The sequence below is a fragment of the Urocampus carinirostris genome, chromosome 11, assembly GCF_059441175.1.
Source record: "Urocampus carinirostris isolate Australia breed hairy pipefish chromosome 11, RoL_Ucar_1.0, whole genome shotgun sequence".
NCBI classification, from domain to species: domain Eukaryota; kingdom Metazoa; phylum Chordata; class Actinopteri; order Syngnathiformes; family Syngnathidae; genus Urocampus; species Urocampus carinirostris.
In genome coordinates, this window is record NC_142359.1 from 12377134 (window position 1) to 12400488 (window position 23355).

At 39.3% G+C, this 23355-nt stretch overlaps 1 protein-coding gene across 7 annotated transcripts in view; it reads left to right on the top strand.

The window, feature by feature from the left end:
• Positions 1 to 23355, top strand: part of nrxn2b (neurexin 2b) — a 631720-nt gene that overhangs the window by 162899 nt on the left and 445466 nt on the right. For 5 of the 7 annotated variants that reach the window (XM_088347971.1, XM_088347972.1, XM_088347965.1 and 2 more), the window contains exon 4: positions 19739 to 19768. The exons of the other annotated variants lie outside the window; for them this stretch is intronic. In XM_088347971.1, coding sequence (XP_088204097.1) covers positions 19739 to 19768 — 30 coding nt within the window. The remainder of the gene's footprint in view (positions 1 to 19738; positions 19769 to 23355) is intronic. 7 annotated transcript variants of the gene reach the window in all.

Consider the following 23355-nt stretch of genomic DNA (forward strand, 5'->3'; position numbering starts at 1 on the left):
CCTTGTTTTTTCTTCCATAATAATGGGTCCCAAGAAGGTGGTGATAAAGAGAAAGATACAGGGGAAACAGTGACATCATTGATTGAGAAGAAGAAAATCATTGTGAAACATGAAAAGTGCTAGTGGAAGTTTTACAGTACATGGTATAAAACTGTTATATTTGATGATTAGATTTTATTTTTGTATTTTCTTCCCAGTATATTATGCTTTAAACAATATGTCTTGATGTTAATTCATATTTTGGGTACTTTTTTTATGTCCCTATTTAGCAGATTTAAGGGATTGCCTTTATGCGATGTAGGGTTAGATGTGAGTATAAACGTAACCTGAATTGGTTTTGGTTATGCTGGTCATTTTGTTTTTTGAAAAAAGGTGAACACATACTACTGTCTCTGCTTCAAACTGCCCACTCTTTTCATTCAATATATTTTAGAAGAGTTTTTGTTTTTTTCTTAATTTTGGTCGAAGCTTGTCATTGGAGTGAAATAGTGGGTCCTCAAGTCAGACCAGTTGAGAACCACTGATCTATGTGCCACCATAGTGTGGAATTTGTACACAGCATACCATTTTTGTAGTTTTTAAACCTTTAAACCCAAGCCTCCCCTTTTTTTTTTTTTTTCTTTAGATCTGGCAATTTTTATTGTTATCCAGAGGCAAATAGACAGCGCAGACAGTGGCTTTTCTCCCAGCTCCACTTTTAGTCTGCTCCCGTCATACGTGAAAAGCCATTCTGCACAAAGCGGGCCTATTTCACACAAGAGCGGCACCAGACGTCTCCGCCATTGTGTCGAGCGCTGTCGGAATATTTGTTTACAAGGTTCAGTGCCGTTTAATTTTCTTGCCATCGGCTCACGCTCAGCTCTGATTTGGCGCTGCTGGCAATTCTTGGCTCCGCTTTTGAGTAAGTGCAGTCTTTTTCTTTTTAATACTTTGTTTTCTCATGTTACTTAATTAGGGATGCTCTACCGACAGTAGATTAAAGTGTGGTTGTTTGCACATGGCAGTTAAGTTAGATTTATATTTGCAGGTAAGACCTACAAAAAATATGCTTCAGTTACCATTTCAAAATCTGGCCATTATGCACTTATTTGTATGTATACAGTGCCAAGAAAAATGATTGGGCCCCCAATAACTTTTTTGGCATATTACATACCTGTCAACCTGTACGGTTTTGCCGTACAAATTACGTTTTTATGCATTTTAAGACGAGTACGACGTACAAGGAAATCTGTACGGAAAAACGCAAATTTGTCAATGATGGGTGCCATCTATCACGAAACGGCAAATCAATCAAGTCAAAGGAGTTCGCCTCGGAAGTCTCTATCTCGGTATGTTTTTTTCCGTTGCAAACGAAGCGAGCGTTTTGATGCTACTGTGTGCATGCGTCTGCCACCTGGGGATTTTCCATCATGCATCAATCCGAAAAAATAAAAATATTGTGTACAATAATTTTGTATTTCGTACGGGAAAATACAACAGTTTGTACGGGCATGGAGCCGTGGAGGTTGACAAGTATGATATTACCACAGTTCAGGCTTTAAACTTAAAGCTAAAAAAAATTAAATTGTTTATAAGAATCAACAACATGTGTGACACAATCTTGAAGCAGAACCACATTATGTTAACATGTTACATTGTAATTAAAAAAAACAAAAAACTAAAGTAGTTGTTGCAAAAACATTGCACCTTGTTCTCTCAGCCCAGCCAACTGACTGCAGAAGTTCACACCAAAGAACACACCACGCACACCTTCTGGATATCTGTGCGAGCAATAATATAAAAATATATACAGAGCATAAAACCAATGAAAACCTACCTGGCCATTCCTCTAAACAATGAGGAAACTTTAAAATCAGAGAAGGAACCAACAGGCCTATGATCACCTTGGATGATGTGCTGGCATACAGAGCTGAGGTAGAACAATCCACGCATAAGACACCTATTAGTCGCAATCTGCATAAATTTGCTTTTTATGGATGAGAGGCAACAAAAGAAGCCCTTTCTAAAAGAATACCCTAGAAAAGGCATGTCTGCCGTTTGCAAGAGGCCAACATTTGCTCTGGTATGATGCCAACATTGAACATATTAGGATTGATGCAAAGCGTTACATTTGGGATAAGACACTGCACATGACTTTGTATACACCATCCCCACTGACAAACGTGGTGGTGGCAGCATCATGCTTTGGTGTTGGTTTTCATCAGCAAGGACTGGGAAGGTAGTTATTATCGATGGAAAGATGGATGGAGCCAACTACAGGGCAATTCAGGCAGAAAATATGTTGGAGTTGGCAAAGGACCTGAGAATGGGGCACAGGTTTACTATACAACAGAACAGCAACCTTAAACATAATGAAACATATGCAATGGAATTGTTGAAAACTAACAATATAAAGGTGGTAGAATGGCCCAGCCAAAGTTCAGACTTTAATCCTATTGAGCACCCTGTAGGAACTGTTATAAAAAAAATAATGTTTACATAGTTAAAGGATGTGCAAAACATATATACAATAAATGATATTCAGATTCACTCAAAACGGCCAATATTTTAGCAACACCTGTTTTTAAATTTTCTATATTAGCACAACATATAGTATTGAAAAACAAAAAATTATTTTCACATTTGTGTCTCATATGTTATTAAAAATAGTTTCTTGTCCAGAAGTTTGAAGCCTGAAATATGGCAATATGTCAAAAAAATTCTGTGGGTGACAATACTTTTGCAAGGCACTGTACATGTATGTGTAGTGTGGTTTTGTGTTTGTGTGTAATTGCGAAATAAAACAACCGTTATTGATTTGAATCACAGTCCTTATCATTATGCTCCATCTGCTGTGGCTCTACAAAAAGTGACATTAAAAAAAGGTTCATTCTTTTAATGTTGTGTTTTGTCAATTTTTCACATGCAGTATGTTTGCCAAAAGTTAAGCCAATGAATGGAAGACAAATCAAAAATGCACTCATCAACAAGCTGTTATCCAAAACGGTCACTAAAATCTAAATTGGTAATAGACTTATCCCAACAGACAGGGACAATTATTTTATAATGACTGAAGGAAAAAAAGCAGGTACAGTGTTCTCGTTTGCTCGCGTCCCTGCGTCCTAGACGCATCATTTTTGCTGGGGACGCATCGTGTCAAATCAACCTGCGTCCCTGGGACATAACTTTTTTGACACCAAATTGTCATTATCACCCGATTACTTTTTTTTTCAACAAAGATTTACCGCACTTCAAACTTTTCGTCAGGCAGATCCGCCATTGTTGTTTTGGTCTTGCGCCAATCTCGGCAAACGAGATCTCGTTGCTTCGAGTTGACGTCATTGTTGTGGTGGTTGTCGTTGAGTGAAAGATAAGTATGCCTCCGTAAAAACAGTTGGTATTAGGTGCAAATCAACAAAAAATTGGTAATTTCTTTGGTGTCACTAATAAGTCGAAACATAATACAGAAAGTGGTAACAACGGCAATAATTCCGGCACAAAAAAGGCAGAGAATTTCTTCAGAAGACCGCGAAGGCAAGAAAAACACGTGTTTTGAAGCGAACGTTTTGACGAAAGATAAACAACAGAATACTCCTAGCAAGAAAATGACGTTTCTGCCAAAATGGACTCAATTATATTCCTGGTTACGCTATGAGGAGGATGATAATGGAGGGTACATGTTCTGTCATGCTTTCACCCTGCGTGACAAAAAAACTGGATTGCATAAATCATTTCGCAATACGAACTTTCAGAAAAGCACATTGGATCGGCACAACGACAATGAAAACCACAAATTAGCTATGGAAATTCCGTTGCTGCAATTGGACCTTGAGAAGGCATTACAACTGTGGCTGAGAATTTCTTCAGAAGACCGCGAAGGCAAGAAAAACACGTGTTTTGAAGCGAACGATTTGACGAAAGATAAACAAAATACTTCTAGCAAGAAAATGACGTTTCTGCCAAAATGGACTCAATTATATTCTTGGTTGCGCTATGAGGAGGATGATAATGGAGGGTACATGTTCTGTCATGCATTCACCCAGCGTGAAAAAAAACTGGATTACATGAATCATTTCGCAATACGAACTTTCAGAAAAGCACATTGGATCGGCACAACGACAATGAAAACCACAAATTAGCTATGGAAATTCCGTTGCTGCAATTGGACCTTGAGAAGGCATTACAACTGTGGCGGGACAGCAAACCACGAAGAATATATGAACTGAAAAATCTGAAGTGATTAAAACTGCATGAATATATAATATTTCAGCCATATTATTTTGTATAATGTACACTATTTTTGTAAACTGAAAAATCTGAAGTGATAACTGCTTTGTATTACTAATTAAGTGTGATGATCAAAACTGAATGAATATATAGATTTATAAATTTATTTATATATTTGTCGCATATTTGTCATATTTCATTGTTCTCTGCAGCAGATACCAAGTTATATTAATTTGGCACCCAATGTTGACATTTAAGCTGCGCATACAGTCAAAATCAACGTGTTTTAGATTAACTTTTAATATAAGTGTTTTTCTGAGAAAACTTGGGTCCGCATAGTGTTTTATGTTATGATACGACACCTTAGCATTCAAAACGGCGTCATCGCCGAAATGACAGTCCAATCATGAAAAACATTTTGGTGCATTTTTATACAAAAAAGGCTACTTAATTATTATCTAATTCACAGATCCCTTAACTGCCTGGGTCATCGGGTACCACTTTATGTGGAGTTTCGGGATAGTACAGCCTGGCGGTGCCCATTGGGGAGGCAATCACAAAGTTAAAAAATATTGTTATGACAAACATTAATAATAATTTTAGGATAACATGTACATCTATCCATTTTCTTCTGCCTATCTCACGTTGTGTCTGATCAGCCCAGATCTCCCTATCCCAAGCCACTTCGTCTGGCCAGTGTTTTTTAAAAATCTTTTTTTACAAGCTAAGGCACACTAGTGTGCCACGGCTCAGTGGTTGAAAAACACTGGTCTAGCCCAATCCCAAAAAAATGCTCTCTTTTCAGTACCCTGGGTTGTCCCTGTGGCTTTGTGGTGGCGCGACCAGCCAATAACTCTTCTCTAGCTTAGGGGGCATCAAAAACCAGATGCCCAGGCCACCTTAGCTAGCTCCTCTTAACATGTATTAAGATTAATTAATTTCAGAGTTTTATTCAAAAAAATATACAAACTGACGTTGTAGGCTTACACGTTTTGGAATCAAAGTTAAAAGAGATTACTTCATGTAATATTAAAACAATGGCCAAACTGCAAAAAACAAAAGCAGTTCCATCCAAAAGGTGTGGCTATCAAAGAACAGCAACATCAAATCTCTTTTTCCATCAAAACAGTATAAACCTATCAAGTCCATAACATAACTGAAGCTATCCTGGTGTTCTCCCAACTCAGTTGAGGGACATTAATTTACCATCAAGGGACAATATCATCAATACCTGACGAGTGCCGCTCCCGCATGTCAACAAAGAAATAAGAACCCGGAAAGATTTTGTCAGGTAGCATTTCCAGGAGATTTAACATGATTTAACCACATGTGCACTACTGGCGGAGTGCAATGCAACTAAATGCTGAATGGGCTTGTCAAAATGAAACGTAAAACATCAGCAGAGGCTCAAAGTGAGGAGTTATTGTGCACTAGTCTGTGTCCTTGATTGGCGCTCCAATGGCTGAGAGGAGCGCCAGGTTTTTGTCACAGAGACCCAAAAAACGAAATTCGAATACCATTGCACCCAAATTTTTAATATTTAGCCAAGGTGTTGGGAACCTTTGTTACTCAAAGAGCCATGGAAACTTTTTTTTTTTCTTTTTCTGAGAGCCACACCTTATATTTTGAGACAAAATTCAACAAACCCATCAAACCCGATGTATGGACAAAAGGAAATTCTTCAGCACATTTTATTTCACTGATGTTTGATAATTTGATCAAATCTATGAAAAAATAATGCCATATCCCGTGTCCCATATCAAAAAATATACCAATTATAATGTGTCTCCCTCCTGCAGTTAACTCAGATTGTTGAGACTCATTTTGACCATCATTGATGTCATAAATAATGAAGCAAAAAACAAGCTGCGAGCTGAGTTCTTCTGTAAAAAAATGTCAAGAAAAATTGCAAACAAGAGGAATAGTGGTGCATCTAGTGTAGGGTGCTATGTGTACAGAGATCCAACCACTCTTACCGCTAACCTAAACAAATTGCTCTGGGTGCTTTGCTGCCGTTTCGAGGTGATTACAGTTCGTTCCGTTGGGGTTTCATCATAAAGTTTCCCTACAGTGAACATATATTGTTGAGTGAGCTTTAAAATAAATGCATTTTTAGTGACGCACAACCAAACAAGGTCTGTTGGTGTCACGTTGGCGTGTATACTTTAGTTGAAACTGCTCTATATATTGTGGACAAAATGACCAACGTGTATAGTTGGTTCTCTGTTCACTTTACTTCACATTATATTTTGTCGCCATCATATGGACGTTTTGGAAAACTGTTTGTTGGCGATATAAAGCCTGTCAAAATATGTCTCTCACTTTTGGAACTGGCCGCAGTCTGTCCAGAGCATTTTGTCGACATGATGGCTTTTAGAGAAACTAGAACCTGAACATTTTTGTTCGTACGTAATATAAGGTGTCAAACTGTTTTGAACACAATGATATTGAAACAAAGGCAGACAGGCTGAAAAGAGGCATAGTGACTGTTGAGCCAATCAGAGAACACGATGCTCGATGAAATTTTGTGAAATAGCAAAAAGTAAGCTTATAGAAATTACCATGACCATTGTTTGATCTTTAAGACGGATGCACTCATAAAAAAAGCCATATTTGGCTCACGAGCCATAAGTCCTGACCTCTGATTTTTCCCGTCGACCCCCATGCAATAAAAGTAGCGTCCGTGACGTTCTTGTCAAATCGAGACACATTGATTGCTTTTATATTCAAAGTGTAAAGAACGCCTTGGCCCGCTAACGACTCTGTCAGCCCCTCCGTCAAGTCTGACACCACAATTACAGTTTCCTGGTGGCGGGGGAAGCCAAGGAGGCGAAAACTGAAAATAGTCAAAGGAAGGATGCGTTTTGTTGCTCTCCGGCTCCGGCTAATGAGCGCCATTCCAGAAGCGGCAATCAGAGGCATTCAGTCCATGAAATTGCCTGTGCTGGAAAAGGCCGTCCGGACCGCTCCTGGAAAATTAGGAATGGAGGGGGCGGGGAAGCGCAGGTGGATTGGTCGGCGAGATCTCACCCGAGAGACGATGATTAGTTGCGACCTCATAAATGAACGGAAAATAGAGGTCAGAGGGAGAACTTATTGGTTTCTGCAAGATAAACTGTGGTTAGAAACTAGTGACGTCCGTTGGAGACGACAGTGCAGTTGATACTCTCTATCTCACTGGTTCTCAACTGGTCTCAGTTTAAGACCCACCATTCCACACTAACGATAAGCTGCGGCCCAAACAAGAAAAAAATGTCTTTCTCAAATGTATCCAATGAAAGGACTGTGCAGTTTAAATCAGAAATAGAAGAAATATATATATAATCATACCTGTCAACCTGTACGTTTTTGCCATACAAAGTACGTTTATTATGCATTTTAAGACGTGTACGACGTACAAGAAAATCTGTATGGAAAAACGCAATTTGTCAATTATGGGTACCATCCGGTATACACCGACTATCTCGAAACGGCAAATCAATTAAGTCAAACAAGTTCGCCGCGGTAGCCTCTATCTCGGTATGTTTTTTTTTTTTCGTTGCAAACGAAGCAACATCGGATTTCATGTGGTAGTTGTGTAGTGAAAGGAAGTCCGTCTCTTTTTAGAGAACTTGCTCTTTTGGGTAAACTCATTAAAGGGAGCCGGCTCTCAAACGGCTTACTGGCTTTGATGCATTATATCACGAATTATTATGTTGCATAAACAAGTTAAGAAAAAAAGGAAGTATAAAGGAGAACATGAAAAAAGACAGGTTTGTGGTTATCCCTTTAATCGGTATATCACCAACAATAATTCAATCCAGAAAACGAATTAATAATTTGAATAGGAAAATGTACTATTCTACTTACTTATATTTGCATGTATTTTTTCCTTCTACAGTGAACGTCCAAGCTACTTAATTTTTGAACTTTTCTTTATAATAAAATATAAATAGGACAAGCAAAATCAAAATAACTTCAAGTGATGTGTTAATGGCATATAAGCCTAAATCACATAAAACTGCTTTAAAATAACCGCATATAAGAAGAGATTCAAAATATTAAAGTGTGCAGCTAGATGTCGATAATTATTGAAATATCTACCTTGTATAAAATACTATACTGTTAAAAAGTAAAACATATAACATTTTTAACCATTTACAGTCCCATCCAGCTGCCTTTACAATGGCGTATACCAGTTTATTGTTTCCTTCTTCAAATCAATTGTTGGTATCACTGTTTTCCACGTTTCCTTCTTCTTATCACTAACTTTCTTGGACCCATTGTTATGGGCTGAACAAGTAAATAAAACCAGCACAATCACAATAAAACGTGATGTAGTCCCTCTCAAACATGCGGATTGACTGAAGAGGAAGAAGCGATTGAGCAGAGTGTTGTCCCCATCTACTGTTAGGGAGTGTCATTGAGCCTCCATTTATTTGTTTTCCTTATTATCTTGTCTTGTCCGAGATTGACGGAGATGGATGGTGTTATGAGTGCACTGCAGGAAAGAGGTCTAAATATAATGGAAGCTAGAGCTCTTGTTGGTGATAGAAAGGAGTGGAGAGGTGTTGTGAAAGGATAGTGAGATTGTGGACGCGTTCTTAAGGATGGGCTGGGCACCCGTATGATGCAGCAGGGGTAAACCAGTGAAAGCTGTCGGGCCCTGCTGTTGAACAAAAGAGTGTGTTGTGTCACCCTGACCCGAGTGACATGGCCGCTTTCTGGTGTCCTATTTTATCTGGAGGGACGAAAGCATGACCAACTTGTGTCTAACTTGTTTGGGTGTTTGGGCAATTGGGTTGACCATGGTCCAAAAATCTTTGTGTGTGTTTTTTCGCTATTTTTTTCCCTTTTATTTTCTTTGTTATTGTATGCGTTTGTCTTGCTGTCGGCCACCCCTCGACCAAGGTAGATAGATAGATAGACAGAATTATCTTGTCAAGGGAAAGTCCCACGAGCTACTGAAAACAGGTCCGCAACCCACTTTTGGGTCCCGCCCAATCCGTAGAGAAACACCGCGAGCTAGCCCATTAGTTTATCTGAAAATCTCCCGTATGCCCGCTTTAAATTACCCTAAGTGACGCCATCATCAATATCCCCACAGCGCGCTAGGTTGCAGCGGCTAAAACCCGAAGCGATTCCTCGTTCATCAGCGCCGCATATGGAGGTCCTATTTATTTATGAAGTGCGTCGTTACGAGGCAAGAGGCAGCTGCTCGCGTCCCTTCTTTCTCGTCGGTCCGCGGGTGACGGGGTTTATTTTTCCAGACGGATCCCGTGACATATTAACGCTGTTTTAATGAACAAAATGTGTGCGTCAAAGTGATTCACTCAGCGCCGCGCAGTTAATTAGCGGATGTGTGGGAGCTGATGAGATACTCGCTCTCGATTTGGGTCTCAACCTCATCACCAAACATTGACACTTTAATTTGAATATTATTTTTTTTTGTCAACAGCTACATATAACACATCTCCCACTTGCTCATTTTGAGTGCTGTGAATTTATTTGCTGTGTTCAGGGGGTTACTTTAGAAACGTAATCCGATACAGTTACCAGTTACTTCTTGAAAAATTTAATCGGTAATGTAATCCGAGTATTAGAATATTGCTGTAATATAACATTAATTTTAATGACTTTTACCAATACCAAATATGTCAATAAAATACTAAATAGACATAATATAAATAGAAATAGTGAATTGCGATTTCGATAAATGAACAATGTAACCTTGAAAAAGAATTCGAGGAAACCAAGGTCAGGTAGTTTTTTGTAGTCCCCCAAAAGTAATGTACATTTTAACCATGTTGTATAATTTATTAAGCGGCAATAAACGTTTTCTGTCACATGGAAGATAAGATATGGTCTGTTTTAGTTCACATTAAGAACCAAATATCATTTTAATCACACCAAATGTTCACTTTCTAATTTTTTTGTAGCTAAGTTCTCGTTTTAAAACTACTCTTGACAATATTCAGATTTACCAGTGTCACGACCGGTACAAGCAGGGGATCGAAATGCATAACGTTTGACACAATGCTTTATTAAGGGATAGGGCAGGAAAAAGATGGGGATCGGGCAGCCGGGACTGGAGAAGGGAGCGTGGTCGGATATCGGAAGCGAGCCGGGCAGCCGGGACAGGAGACGGAGCGTGGTCAGAGTTTGGAACAAGTTGGGTAGCCGGGACGACCGGGAAGTCGGGGATTAATACAGGAAAATGAATCAGGATGCGGGTAGCCAGGAATAGAGAACGGAACTTGGATTGGGGATCGACACAGAAAACAGAATCAGGCAGGATATGGGTAGCCGGGACAGGAGAACGGAGCTTGGATACAGGGAACGGGTCAAGATAAAAACAGGAGCCAGAGTCAAAAGTGCTTGCCTTGCATGCGCTGAGGTCCGCAGACGTACTGACAAGGTGTGAACGAGAATGACGCTCCTGCAAAGGAGGACTAGTTTAGGGAAGGAGTGGCAGCTTGGGGCTGAATGAGTGAGCGCAGGTGAGGGCAATTGCCATATCGTGACAACCAGGCTAAGTAAAACCACAACAAATAATGCAATTTTCATATGGTGATTTTGGACACAAATTAACTGCAAAATACGGAAAGAAAACGAAAATTCATATTTACTAAATGTCCCTGAACGCATCAGTAGCACAACTGCGCTGCCCTCACGAAACTGCAGGTTAACGCCAATTCAACTTCATGAGTGCTAAATTGAAGGAAAATTAAAATACAAACAAAATAAAAGTGATTGAATTGCCTATCTGTGTAATTTGCGCTTTAGATAGGTATATTACTACCAGGCGCACCTCACCTCTCTCTGTCTTTTGATTGCCACTAATTTATATTATGATGGACGCAATTAGTTGATCGGCACATTATGTGTATGTCGATTTAGTTTTAAATTAAATTTTAATCCTGCAAAGTAATCCTTTGGTTTGATAATGTTTTTTTTCCATAACAGAATGCAATTTTTTAGTGTATTCTAATTATGTAACGCAGTTACATGTATTCCGTTATTTGCCAACCCTGTTTGTCATACGAATCTGTGTGTTTATGCATTCTTAATTGTGCCGTGCGGCTAATGGAAGCTTTAAATACAGGGGCACATATGTCGAGAGGGTCTCCAAACAACTTAGTGCATCACTCCTGACAGATGATGGCTGTTGCCGCTGCGTAAAGAGGAAAGTGACCATAAAGATTTAATGACTCACTCGCGAAGGCTTAAGTGTCTTTCTAAGGGGAGGGGTCAACAGTTCCCTTCGGAATTTCAAAGAAAAAACAGGAAGGAAATACAATTCGTGTTTACACACAGCCAAGTAAGGAGAATGCTTTTAGAATCTTACGTAACCATGGCGACTGCTGGTAGACTGTCAGAGATATATGCTATTGAGGCGGTAATGCCACCCGGCGTTAAACTTAGAAAATAAAAATAAAATACTCTAAAAAAACGTGTATTTTAGAAAAAAATACATAACTAATGGACTCTGACACATATTCATGTTAAAATACTCTGTATCACTTTCAGTATGTAATGCATTTCTAAAAAAAAAACCCATCTCACTTATTGAGTTCAATTATGGACTTTGAAAGGCATTCATCAAATAATCATTTATTTTTTCCATCATCTTCTGAAGATCCTCATGAAAGAGACAATAAATACAAGACAAAAAGTTGAATCCAATCAATGTTCAGAATTGAATAAATGATATAAATATTAAATGAATAAATAAACCATTTAGGCAAAAACAACTTTTAAATGTTTTAATAAATAAGATCTTGTAAGCAATTACAGTTTCCAATTTGATTTTTAGTAGTATAAAAGAAAAACTATACTTAAAATAGAACAAATATCATATATATATATATATATATATATATATATATATATATATATATATATATATATATATATGTTAAAAAAAAGTAAGGCAGCACAAGTTCAAACGGCTCAACATGTAAGGAATCAAATCAAAATCGTACTAATTTGAACTGTAAATGTAACCATCACTGAATCAATCGTGAATTTGTAACGTGTTTTGTTTTTGTATATATTGTTACAGTGCACTACTCTTTTTTTCATTTACATATTGCAATTGCATTATAACTTGGGCCAGTCTCTAAGCACTATATTGTAAATGTATTTTCCTGGCTTCCAGTCTTTTTCTGTATTATTTGTGATTGCAACATCCTTTGCTGTCTGGTAATCCTGGAAGGGGGATACCACATGTGCGGTCCCTTCTCAAGGTTTCTTCATTTTCCTCATGTTGAGGTTTTTTGGTTTCCTTGCCCTCATGTTGGTTCCAGATCAGGGGATGGTGTAATAAGCTGTGAAGCCCTTTGAGACTCTTTGTGATTAAGGGCTATACAAATAAAAATGACTTGACTTGACTTTTATCCTGATATTATTTATTATTATTTATCCATATTTAGAGTCTCTATAGCATGTTTACACTCTAGTGTCATGTGTATTCAGGTCATGTATGGTCAAGTCACGTTTATTTGTGTAACCCTTGATCACAAGAAGTCTTGAAGGGCAGCACAGACCTCAGAATATTAGACTATTATTACAGCATCCCCTGATCTAAAATCCTCAGCATTAAAAAAGGAAGAAACCTTGAGAGGTTATCCCCTTTTCAGGGTGATGAGGCTGCAATGGACGTTGCAATACACATACATCGTCAACATCAAATATAGGTCATTCATAAACTATATAATATAAATGCGTTTTAAGCCTAGATGTAAACAGTTCCACTGAGGTTGCGGATCGAATCTCAGGGGGAAGAGCATTCCACAGCACCGGGGCCCGAATAGATACCCTCGATAACCTGCGGATCTCCTCTTGGCTTTTGGGATCACGCAATGTTTCACAATGTTAATATCAATTTAGTTCAATATACAGACATTTTCCAATGTTAATATGTTTTGTAATTTTATTGAACACATTAATGAAAATGTATTACGGTAATCCCTCGGTTATTGCCGTTACTGGGGTCTAAAACCACCCCCGAAAAGTGAAAATCCGCGAAGTAGCGACGTCCCTTCAAAAATGCTTGAATATAAATATAAAAATATATAGATATTAAATATTATAATCATAATTTTTTAGAATTATTATATTTTATTATTATTTTTTTTTAGACCTGCGAAGCTCTGAACCCGCGAACGTGAAACCACAAAGTAGCGACACCCTTTCAAAAATGCTTATTATTTTTTTTTTTCTTATTTTTTTTTTTTTTTATTAATTAATTTATTTTATTATTAGGCAGCACGGCGGCGCAGTGGTTAGCGCGTGTGCGGCACAGTTCTAAGGTCTTGGGAACCTCCTGTGTGGGTTCAAATCCAGCTACCGGACTTCCTGTGCAGTATGTTCTCCCCGTGCTTGCGTGGGTTTCCTCCGGACACTCCGGTTTCCTCCCACATTCCAAAAACATGCATTTCAGGCAAATTGGCCGGTCCAAATTGTCCCTAAGTGTGAATGAGCGAGTGAGTTCTTTGTCCCTGTGTGCCCTGCGATTGGCTGGCAACCAGTATAGGGTGTCCCCTGCCCACTGCCCGATGATTGCTGGGATGGGCTCCAGCACCCCCGCGACCCTACTGAGGATAAGCGGTACAGCTGATGAGGTGAGATGAGACACTAATGAAAATGTATCAACACAGTTTAATGCAAATTCCTTGAAACATAACCACCTCCTCAAAACCACCCACAGTCTTTCTAAAACCATACTCTCACTTAGCTCAACCCTTCTATTGTCTTGTACATGATTCATCGTGTATTTACCAATAAAGCATGCCAGCAGAACACGCGTGATGTACGGCTCGCAACTTTAGAAAATAGGCGCACTCGGTTAATAATTGAAAAAGGCTGTGATCCGCGGAGCCCTTTAACACAATTCTACAACTCTCAATATTTCACATCTCACTCTCTCATCCTTTTGAATTATTACCACACTTGAAATTTGAGCCATCTCCATACGACTTAAGCTGTGAAAGGACACTATATGCAATATGAATGAGGCGGCAGAGAGTGATTTGTATTCACTTTCAATCACAACCGTGTTTCAACAAATGCCTTACAAACGATGGCGGGCGCCGCCAGCACCTTTGGGTTACGCCAGGCGTACGTCGATGATTACGCCATGAAACTTTAACGGTGCCCGAGCCGAGTAAGAGCCCTGATTTGTAGAGGCCGTTGCCTTTTATAACGCTCGCCAAGGGTGCAGCAACCTTTCCTTTCCTCCTCCTCCTGTTATTCTTTGCGACTTTTACAAACTTGCTCTGGCCGCAGCTCGCCTTTTTCGCAGCGCTTCCGACGGCGAAATACATCAGGAGTGTTTCACCCCCCGCCGGTGTGTCGTCCATTTGAATAGGAAGATGAAACGCGGGGATGTCCAATGAGGTAGCCATATGCTGCAAAGTGCCCTTAGAGGATGACGCTATTTCAAATGTAGTCCTATCACCACGGGGTACAATAATTATTTGTTTTTTGCGGTCATTTCCTGGACCCCCGCGAAAAGTAAAATTCCACGAAATAGCGTCATACCTTCATAAAAGGCCCCTCAGGGCATACTTACCTCAATGTGAAGTCCTTACCATCTGAGAGATTACGACTATAAAAAAATAACATCTATACATTTACAAATAAAAACAAAAAATACAGTATTGCAGTTAAACCCTTTATATAATGGTACCAAACATTTTTAGGGATTTTTTTCTGTGTTTGAAAGTGATTTAGACAGCAGCTGGCGAGCTGCATGCTAGCATTGGGTATCTTCGGATCGAGCCAGGTCTTTGTGATGCTACAAATACACCCTTCATGAATGTAGGGGTTTTCCATGAGTTATAGCTCCAGGTTATCTGTTTCATGGGAAATATATCTGGAGTTTTTGAGTTACAGACTCACCAGTGGTAAATTATGAGAGTCGTTAGCTTAGCCATAGCAGAAGGCCGAACCTGCAGCCTCGGTAATAGCATCTCTCCCAACACCGCCTCAGTCGCTTCACATGCCAGTCATAATCCACAGAGCACTGGTGATCGTCCTTTCTTTGTGCTTTCCTGCTTTTCCTCAGAGTCCGATTTGATTGATTCCTTTTTTTTAATGTGATGGACTGCTAAAATACTAGCTGGAGTAGGTTTCTAGGGGGGGTTACACGTTGACTTAAATGCCCGTCCCACTGCTTGACTAACCGCATATTCCAGCCTATGACAGTCGCATGCACATACAATCATGCCCACCCAACACACAAAGCCCTCCCTAACCTGCCCACATAACAGTTGATGTCTGCTCTGAACACAATAGGTTGATATCAATGACATAAAGACGATTTAATTCAAATTCCACGAAGCAGGGAAACAGCGATAGCCTAAGTGCAAAGTATCAAGTAGTTTATGTATACACAGTGTTGACGTGGTCTGTGTTTCGGTCTGATAGAGGGTGGAAGGTAAGCAGGACGCAATTGATTGATGTGAGCCATCCTGAGACCTGACGCATCTTTGCAATTTCGAGCCTGGAAAGGGAGGGGCATTACAACACATTCATGCTCACTAAGGTCACCAAAGAAACTCACTCATTGACACAATTCAAGTACCTACTGTGTTTGCACATAATATTTTTTTATCATATTTGCCTGCTTCTCTGTCAGTTTTGTGTGGAGAGAAACTGCCTCTCTGCTTCATGGCAGGAGACTCTGCCTTATCTACTTAATGGATTATGTGCAAGGCAACAAAAACAGAGGGTGGTGGCGTGACTGTCATTGGAGTCCTCGTAAAGGGCCATGAGAAAAGCAGATTGATAAATAAAATACACTGCCGGTGTGTTTATACAGACTGTCAGACTCTCCATATTGCCAACCGAGGGACTTGAACTACGGAGGCATACAGAGGCCTTGGACCAGAGATTAAACACATGTGGTCTTTACTCCTTCCCCTTCCCCTACACTTTGAAATGGGACAGGCTTTGTCTACGTATTGCCTGGCATTTCTGGATTAAGGAAGGGAGAGTAATGAAATGGAGCTTCTGTTGTCTTATGGTGCTAGCTAGGGAACAGCTGCGCATTAGTCTGAGGATTACATAGCAGATATACATATGAACATTTGATAGGAAATTAATCTCTAAAAAAAGGATGAATGCCACTATAGTTATCCTTTTGAAGTATGTATACCTTGCTTTTAATTCAACAAAAGACAGCAACCTTTTATCATATTTTCATGCTTTGCTCAACATCTTCTAGAAGGCTGCCATGCCACAAGGTTTTTATGTCAGGGCCAGACTATGATTAAATTAATCTGATTTATTTAGTTCAAAATAATATAATCAAATCAAGAAATCCAACAAACAAGCTGGTGTTGAAACTAAAAGCTGTTGTTTTTAGGTGTTGTATCTGTATGCTATTTTGTACAAGTGGACAATCGCTAATAACTGCTCAATTGTCGCAATTTAGGCACAAGCTACAAATACTTTATATTTTTTCACAAGCTATCCAAATTTAGTTCACGTTGAAACTGATTTTAACATAATTTATTGTTTTCTAAATAGTCTGCACAGTTTTGAGTTTTGTTTCAATCGAAACAACTAATATGAACTTTTTTTAATTTTGGTTGTTTCTTTAAATTTGTTTTTTTTAGTTACAATTTGACATGGTAACTGTCCCAGATTGGAGAAACAAGTTATTTTTTGATGTGGTACTACAGCCCAGCCAGTCCTAGTTTGTTTTACTAACGATATATAAGCTACTGTTACCTAGGACAAAGTTATGAGAGAAAACCTCAGGAGTGTGGTGGATTGGATCTATTGATTGCAGCGAGTGTTTGTTCTAAGCTTCTACTCCGTTTTGTATTCACGTTTGGCTTTGAGAAAATAACCTTTTCAAAATCACACCAATCCTTGGCATTTAAACTTATTTTTTTCCAATATCCTCAAATTGCGCTAGAGACTGACAACCAACAAAATGAACATGGGAAATTTGCAGCCACCTTCAACGAGTGCTCACTGTGTTTTATTTATCCGGCTTGGGCTGAGCACCAAACGTTTGACGGTTCAGTCATCTCGAGTCCGAAATTGAATTTCTCAGGAATCGAGGCTCCCGTAGCGACGGCTACGGAAGACAAAGACCGACCCTCCAATGAGGTATAAGTCTTATTTATCGATTGACCGGAGACAGGTTCACTTGAATGGTGCTGACTGGCCTGAGCGGCTCTTGAAAGTATGTTCCGCCTCGAGTCAAATCCAATCGCTTTGTTTGGGGAGCTTTGTTGGGTTTTGTCAGATTTAAGATTCCAACAATTGAATCCTCAGGAGAGGAAAGAAGTGTGTTTGTTTTTGTCCACGGCGCAGGCAGTGAGGAACCTGGCTGTTTGATTTTGGACCACCTCCGACAGTTACATTTGAGTTACAATTGTTTTTTTTTTTTTAAGTGTTTTTGTCATTGATTAAAACATAGTCTAAATTGTTTACAATGAAAAATAGATGTGAACCTTCAGAATAAACATGTAATAAAAGAGTTCAAAGAAACAAATATACCGTAAATTCCGGACTATAGAGCGCACCTGATTATAAGCTGCACCCACCACATTTTAAGAGGAAAACCGATTTTGTACATACACAAACCGCACCTGTATATAAGCCGCATACGCCCGCATTCAAACATGTAACACAAACACAAAATTAACCCAAACCCGACTTCAAGTCCCGCGATTGAAACTAAATGTCCTTCATTAAAGTCCACAGTCCAAAAATCACAGCCGGCAAAATGAATGGAAAAGTATACTGATACTTAAGGTTTGATGCAGACCTGCCAAGTCCAGGTCCCGTTGAAAGTAATGCAAGGAAAAAAGTGTATATTTCCAAAGGTAAGGGTGGAAAAAAATATATCAGATGAACACATTTACTCTCGCTACTCCTTTTTCTTTAACCAACTTTTTACCCCCTCTTCTTTCCTTGTCTGTCCCTCACATTTAGCGGTCCCCACTTAAATTCAGCACCCCGCGTTTCTTTCACCCCTCATTTTTCGTTCACCCGCGCAAAGCATATCAGAATAAGTGTCTAAAATAAATACAAATAAATGCATTACAAAATATACAGTTGCAAATACATATTATACATGGGTTACACACATTTACAAAGAAAGACGTTACACCGAGAGCATTTTTAAAGCTTTAATAATAATATAGCTTTGACAGGAATATGAATAGATACATAGAATATGAATATAACTATTTTGATACATAGGCAAGATATATTTTTCTTACACTTTTGTGTGCCTGTTGAGGGAGATGAAGGCTGTGGGGAAGATACTATCTTTAAGCCCGTTAATCTTTGTGTTAAGGGACCTGTAACTTTTGCCAGAAGTCAAAGAGGTGTTGGCCAGGTTGAGAGAAGTGTTTAGTAATTTAGACGGCGCTGCTCTGGTAGTCTGATCCGGCAATGTCCTGCAGACTGGTCAGCAACTGGGCTGTGTTGATGATTATCTCTAAGGTTCTCCTATCTGCTGACATGCACCCAGTATAGCACAGTGATGCTGTATGTCGTTCATGTTGTTGAATGTTTTTTGTAGGCCGCTTTCAAGCTGATGGACCTGAAAGTGTTTCCAAGCTCGTATTTTAGGAACGTTAATTTTGTCATGGGCATTTTGAGTGTTTAGTGAGACAGACCCATGTTTCAGAGGTCCCAGGTTAAAGTCCAGCTACTGGCCTCCCTGTGCAGTTTGCATGTTCTCCCTGTGCCTGTGTAGGTTTCTTTCCACATTCCAAAAACCTGCAAGGCTGGTCTATTGGCGGGTCCAAATTTTACCCAAGTATGTATGAGGGTTTAAATGGTATTATATCTGTGTGTACCCTGTGACTTGCTGGCAAGAAGTTCCGGGTGTCCGGTGCTTACTCTGCGATGATAGCAGCATCTCCGGAACCCTAGTGTAGATAAGTGGTACAGATAATGAATGACTGAATGTATACATGCTTTCGTCGTTATGAGCATTATGGACCCTGGTCTGAATCTGGTCGTTTTCCTGAGGGTTGTTGCCTATAGTTAGCCACATTAGTATTTTAGACCAGTAGCTATTATTCATGTTGGACTAGTCTTTGCCCTCTCAAGATAACACATCGGACATTCTCTCTATAAGACATTGCGGATGATCATGTGGTTTTCAAATTCGAATCTAGCTCAAGCCTTTTCTGCCAAACAGTTTTTTTCTCTGTGTTCCATAAGTACTCCAGAGGGGAAAAAAAAAGCATTTGTGAGAGCAATGGCCTACGGGCGTTGCGCCAAATACAACAAAAAATGCTTCTTTTTTTTCAAAACCCTTCACACACTTCACTCAAAAAGTGTTTTCTTGTTTTTTGTTGGTATTCTCTCCCTCTCTCTTCTATCTCTTCTTCTTGCTCTCTCTGTGTTCTTTTCTGTTTTGGTTTGAACTCTGACATCCGAGTCTGCCCCAGGATGTCTGTCACAAACTGCAGTCCAACGTTGTGACAATGCTTTTGTTCTTCTCGTGCCTTTTATGACCTTCTTTCTTCTTGCTCTTTCTGTTCTTTTTGTCTATTTTTCCCCTTTCAAGGTCTGGCGCACCTGACGTTAAACGACCAAGGTATGGGTTCATTCCTCTTTTGTTTGGGTATTCTTTTTGACTCCTTGAACAGCTTTTCTTTTTCGTTCCCTTTTCTTAACCTTTCCTCTGTATCATTCAAATACTCCCATTTTGCTTTAAACCCTTTGGACCATATTCCCCGAAACACTCCTCACATGTCACCCCTCCGCCCTCATTCGCTGTGCCACACCATCGTGTTTTTTCCACCACTGTTCGTACCACCCCTTGTCCTGTCCTATGGCTAACGTCCTGGACCATCTTCCCTGACCAACTTTGACCCCGATGACTTCACCCTGGGGCTGAAGGTAACACTCTTCTCCAATCCCTCCCTCAAAAAAAAAAAGACAAAAAAAAAACAGTTGCATTGACAATGTGTTTTCTGGTCATTTACCAACACTTCAAGGTGAAAGTGTTTGTGGAATGTGCAGAGTTTTTAATCACCACTCTGCAGACATTCCTATTGTTTGGCAATTCTATGAATGTAAAGGTCTTTCATTCAGGTCCTTTTGTAATAGCTATTGGATTTAAGAAGAAATTGTGTTTGCAATTGTTGTGATGTTTCTGAAATCTGTCAATCCATCCTCAAGGTTCAATTATAATGTTTGTGTTTTTCAGAAAAGGTATGTTTTAAGTTCGGCCTGGGGTCCAGTTACGGCTGAGGCTCAAATCTTTACTGGTCAAGGGCCTTTGTCATACAATGAATAATGTATAAGATAAATGTGTACAAAAAACATAAATCACCATTTCATCGGATAATGGCAGTAGCCCTTTGGCCACCTTGCCCTTGTCTTCTGACATGGCATAAAAAAAAAAAAGGTTGACGGTGATGTCCGCCGCGTCCAGGGCAAGCAACAATTTGATTATTTTTTCCCCAAAATCTGAAACAACTGTGTCTGCCTAATTTGCCAAGCGATTGGCTGTTTTCAAAGAATTTCATATTTAGAGGTACTGCCAATCCTATTGGAAATACACTGTGAAAACGTGAAACAACTGTAAGCTGTTTTAACGGCACAGCAGCACTTTTTCACAAAACCTTGGGAGTCTAATGGAAGTGCTACAAAGGGAAGCTATGAGGTCACAACGCTGATTGCCAAGCATTGCAAACATTTGACAAAGGGTGAATTTATCAAACGCAAAGAATGCCAGGCTAAAGAGCGATACCGATAGAGACCACATGTCTCCAACATGTTTTTCACAGGGTTGGCTTAATTGGTTAGTTCGTATTCTTCTATTACGGAGATTTATCTGCACTCTGTTTCCATTCAACATTCCAAAAACAAGGCTGGATGGGCCCAGCACTCTTCTTACTCATTAAGACAAGCGGTTCTGAAAATTAAATGCGATTTTGGTGTAATGTTAAGAGGTCTTCTAAATGTTCTACATTACTAGACAGTCGATTTACATACATTCTTTTTATATTATTATAGTTGGTATTATTAAGTCAAGTCAAGTCATGTTTATCTGTGACGCCCTTAATCTCAAAGAGCTGCACAGTCCACAGATTATTGCAAACCACAGACTATTATGACACCATCACCTGATCTAAAACCTACAAGAGGGCAAATAATACAAATACACAGATACTGTCAAGATAAAATATAGGTTATTCATATTATATAGAATATAATTGTGTTTTAAGCTTGGATTTAAACATTTCCACTGAGGTTTCAGATCGAATCTCAGAGAGAAGAGCATTCCACAGCACCGGGGACCGGATGGAGAACTCTCTCGAACCTGCGGATCTCTTCTTGGGTCTTGGGATCACTATTATACCAGCATTTTCAGAATGAAGGCTTCTGACCGGAACAGAGGGGGGAATTATATCTGAAAGATGTGAGGGAGCAAGTCCAGGCATGATTTCGTATACTTCCAACAGAACCTTGAAATCACATCTTAAGCTAGCAGGGAGCCAATGCAGGTTGGCTAAAATCGGGGTAATGTGATCAAACTGTCTTGTCTTAATTAAAAGCCTCGGTGCAGCATTTTGTACCAGCTGAAGGCTCTTGATTTTGGACTTGAGGAGACCGGAGAGTAGTGCATTATAGTAATCGAAACGGGAGGTAACAAAATCATGAATTATAATCTCCACATCCGACTGAGACCGCATAGGACGAATTTTAGCAGTGTTGCGAAGATGGAAAAAAGCTGTTCTAGTAATATTCTTAACGAGTGGTGGAAAAGACGGATCGGGGTCAAATATGACACCTAAATATTTGACTGAGTCACTCTGGGTGATATTATTATATATTGTATCATGGTTATTCGTAGCGTAAACATTATTTCAGAAAAAAGGTAAAAGCTTGTCTAATTCCACCCCAGGCCTGAGCCATGAAAATATAATCAGACAATGAAATTGTCCATGGTACACAAAGGGTTGGCAACCACTGCTCTACACTTCCTCCAGGTTCTTCCATTATGTTGACCTTTCTGTGCTGCCGACCTTCAAGTGAGGACTGCCCCCCCTCTCTGTTTTGCTTTCCTCATTTGTTGACCTTTTTACGCCGCTGGACGCTCAGTCAGAAGTCTCCGCGGGAAAAAGAAAGTGTTAAAGCTGAGTTCATAAAATCAAAAAGACTGAACAAGAGCAGGAGTCAGTGACAATGCTGACCTTTGATGCTGTGGGAGAATTGAGAGAGAAAAAAAAACTTGCAAGCTCACTCTCTTCTATGATTGCGGTGCATGATTCATGTGGGTAAAGATCACTTTGCTTTAAGTCCGACCCTTCAAACTGGAGCCTCGTTCCAGCCGACATTCCCCAAGACGTGAGAACACAAGCACTGAATCAGTGTGACATTAAAATCACCCGCTGGATGTGTCACCCAGTGCTTGACCGTACACGCTCATCCTCACACTGTAAAACTTTGTTTCTCTTTGCCAGTTTTTTTTTTTTTTTCGTGTGTGTGTGAAGTCTTCTACCAGTAAACACGTTTCTTTTTTTTGTATGGGTTTTTTTAGAGTGAGGTTAAAAAAGTAGTGAAAAATAAGTGTATTTGAAAACAAATATATATAGGCGAGGCAAGGCAAGGTAAGTTTATTTGTATAGCACAATTCATACACAAGGCAATTCAAAGTGCTTTACAGAAATGGCAAATATTATATATTACCTTTGTAACCGTATAGCGGAACCAATTTAAAATGAGGGCTACTTTTTTACCGATACGCGCAAAAGGCAAAAATGTTGATGCATTTCTATAATAATGTTTCATGTTATTACTATGTTGACACAATGCTATAACCAGGTTAAATGTTGAAAGTTGGATTAAATAAACTCAACCAACATCTTCAAAAAAATAATGGTCTAGAAAATCACAATGACCCCGCACTGGGGAGCTATTTTCAGAACAGGTCCATTGGTACCCCAGCATTATACATGCATACATAAAGTAATCTTACTGTTTGCTGATGCGCCCAGATTGATTTGTAATGTCATATTATCAAACAGACTACAATTTATTTATAAACTTCTTTTCAGGCAATATATTTCCACTCGTAGTGCTACATATAAACATCCATGGGACAATAAACACAAACACGCAATGGTTAAAAAAAAAAACAATAAAAACAAATACAACTAGAAATAAAATGTA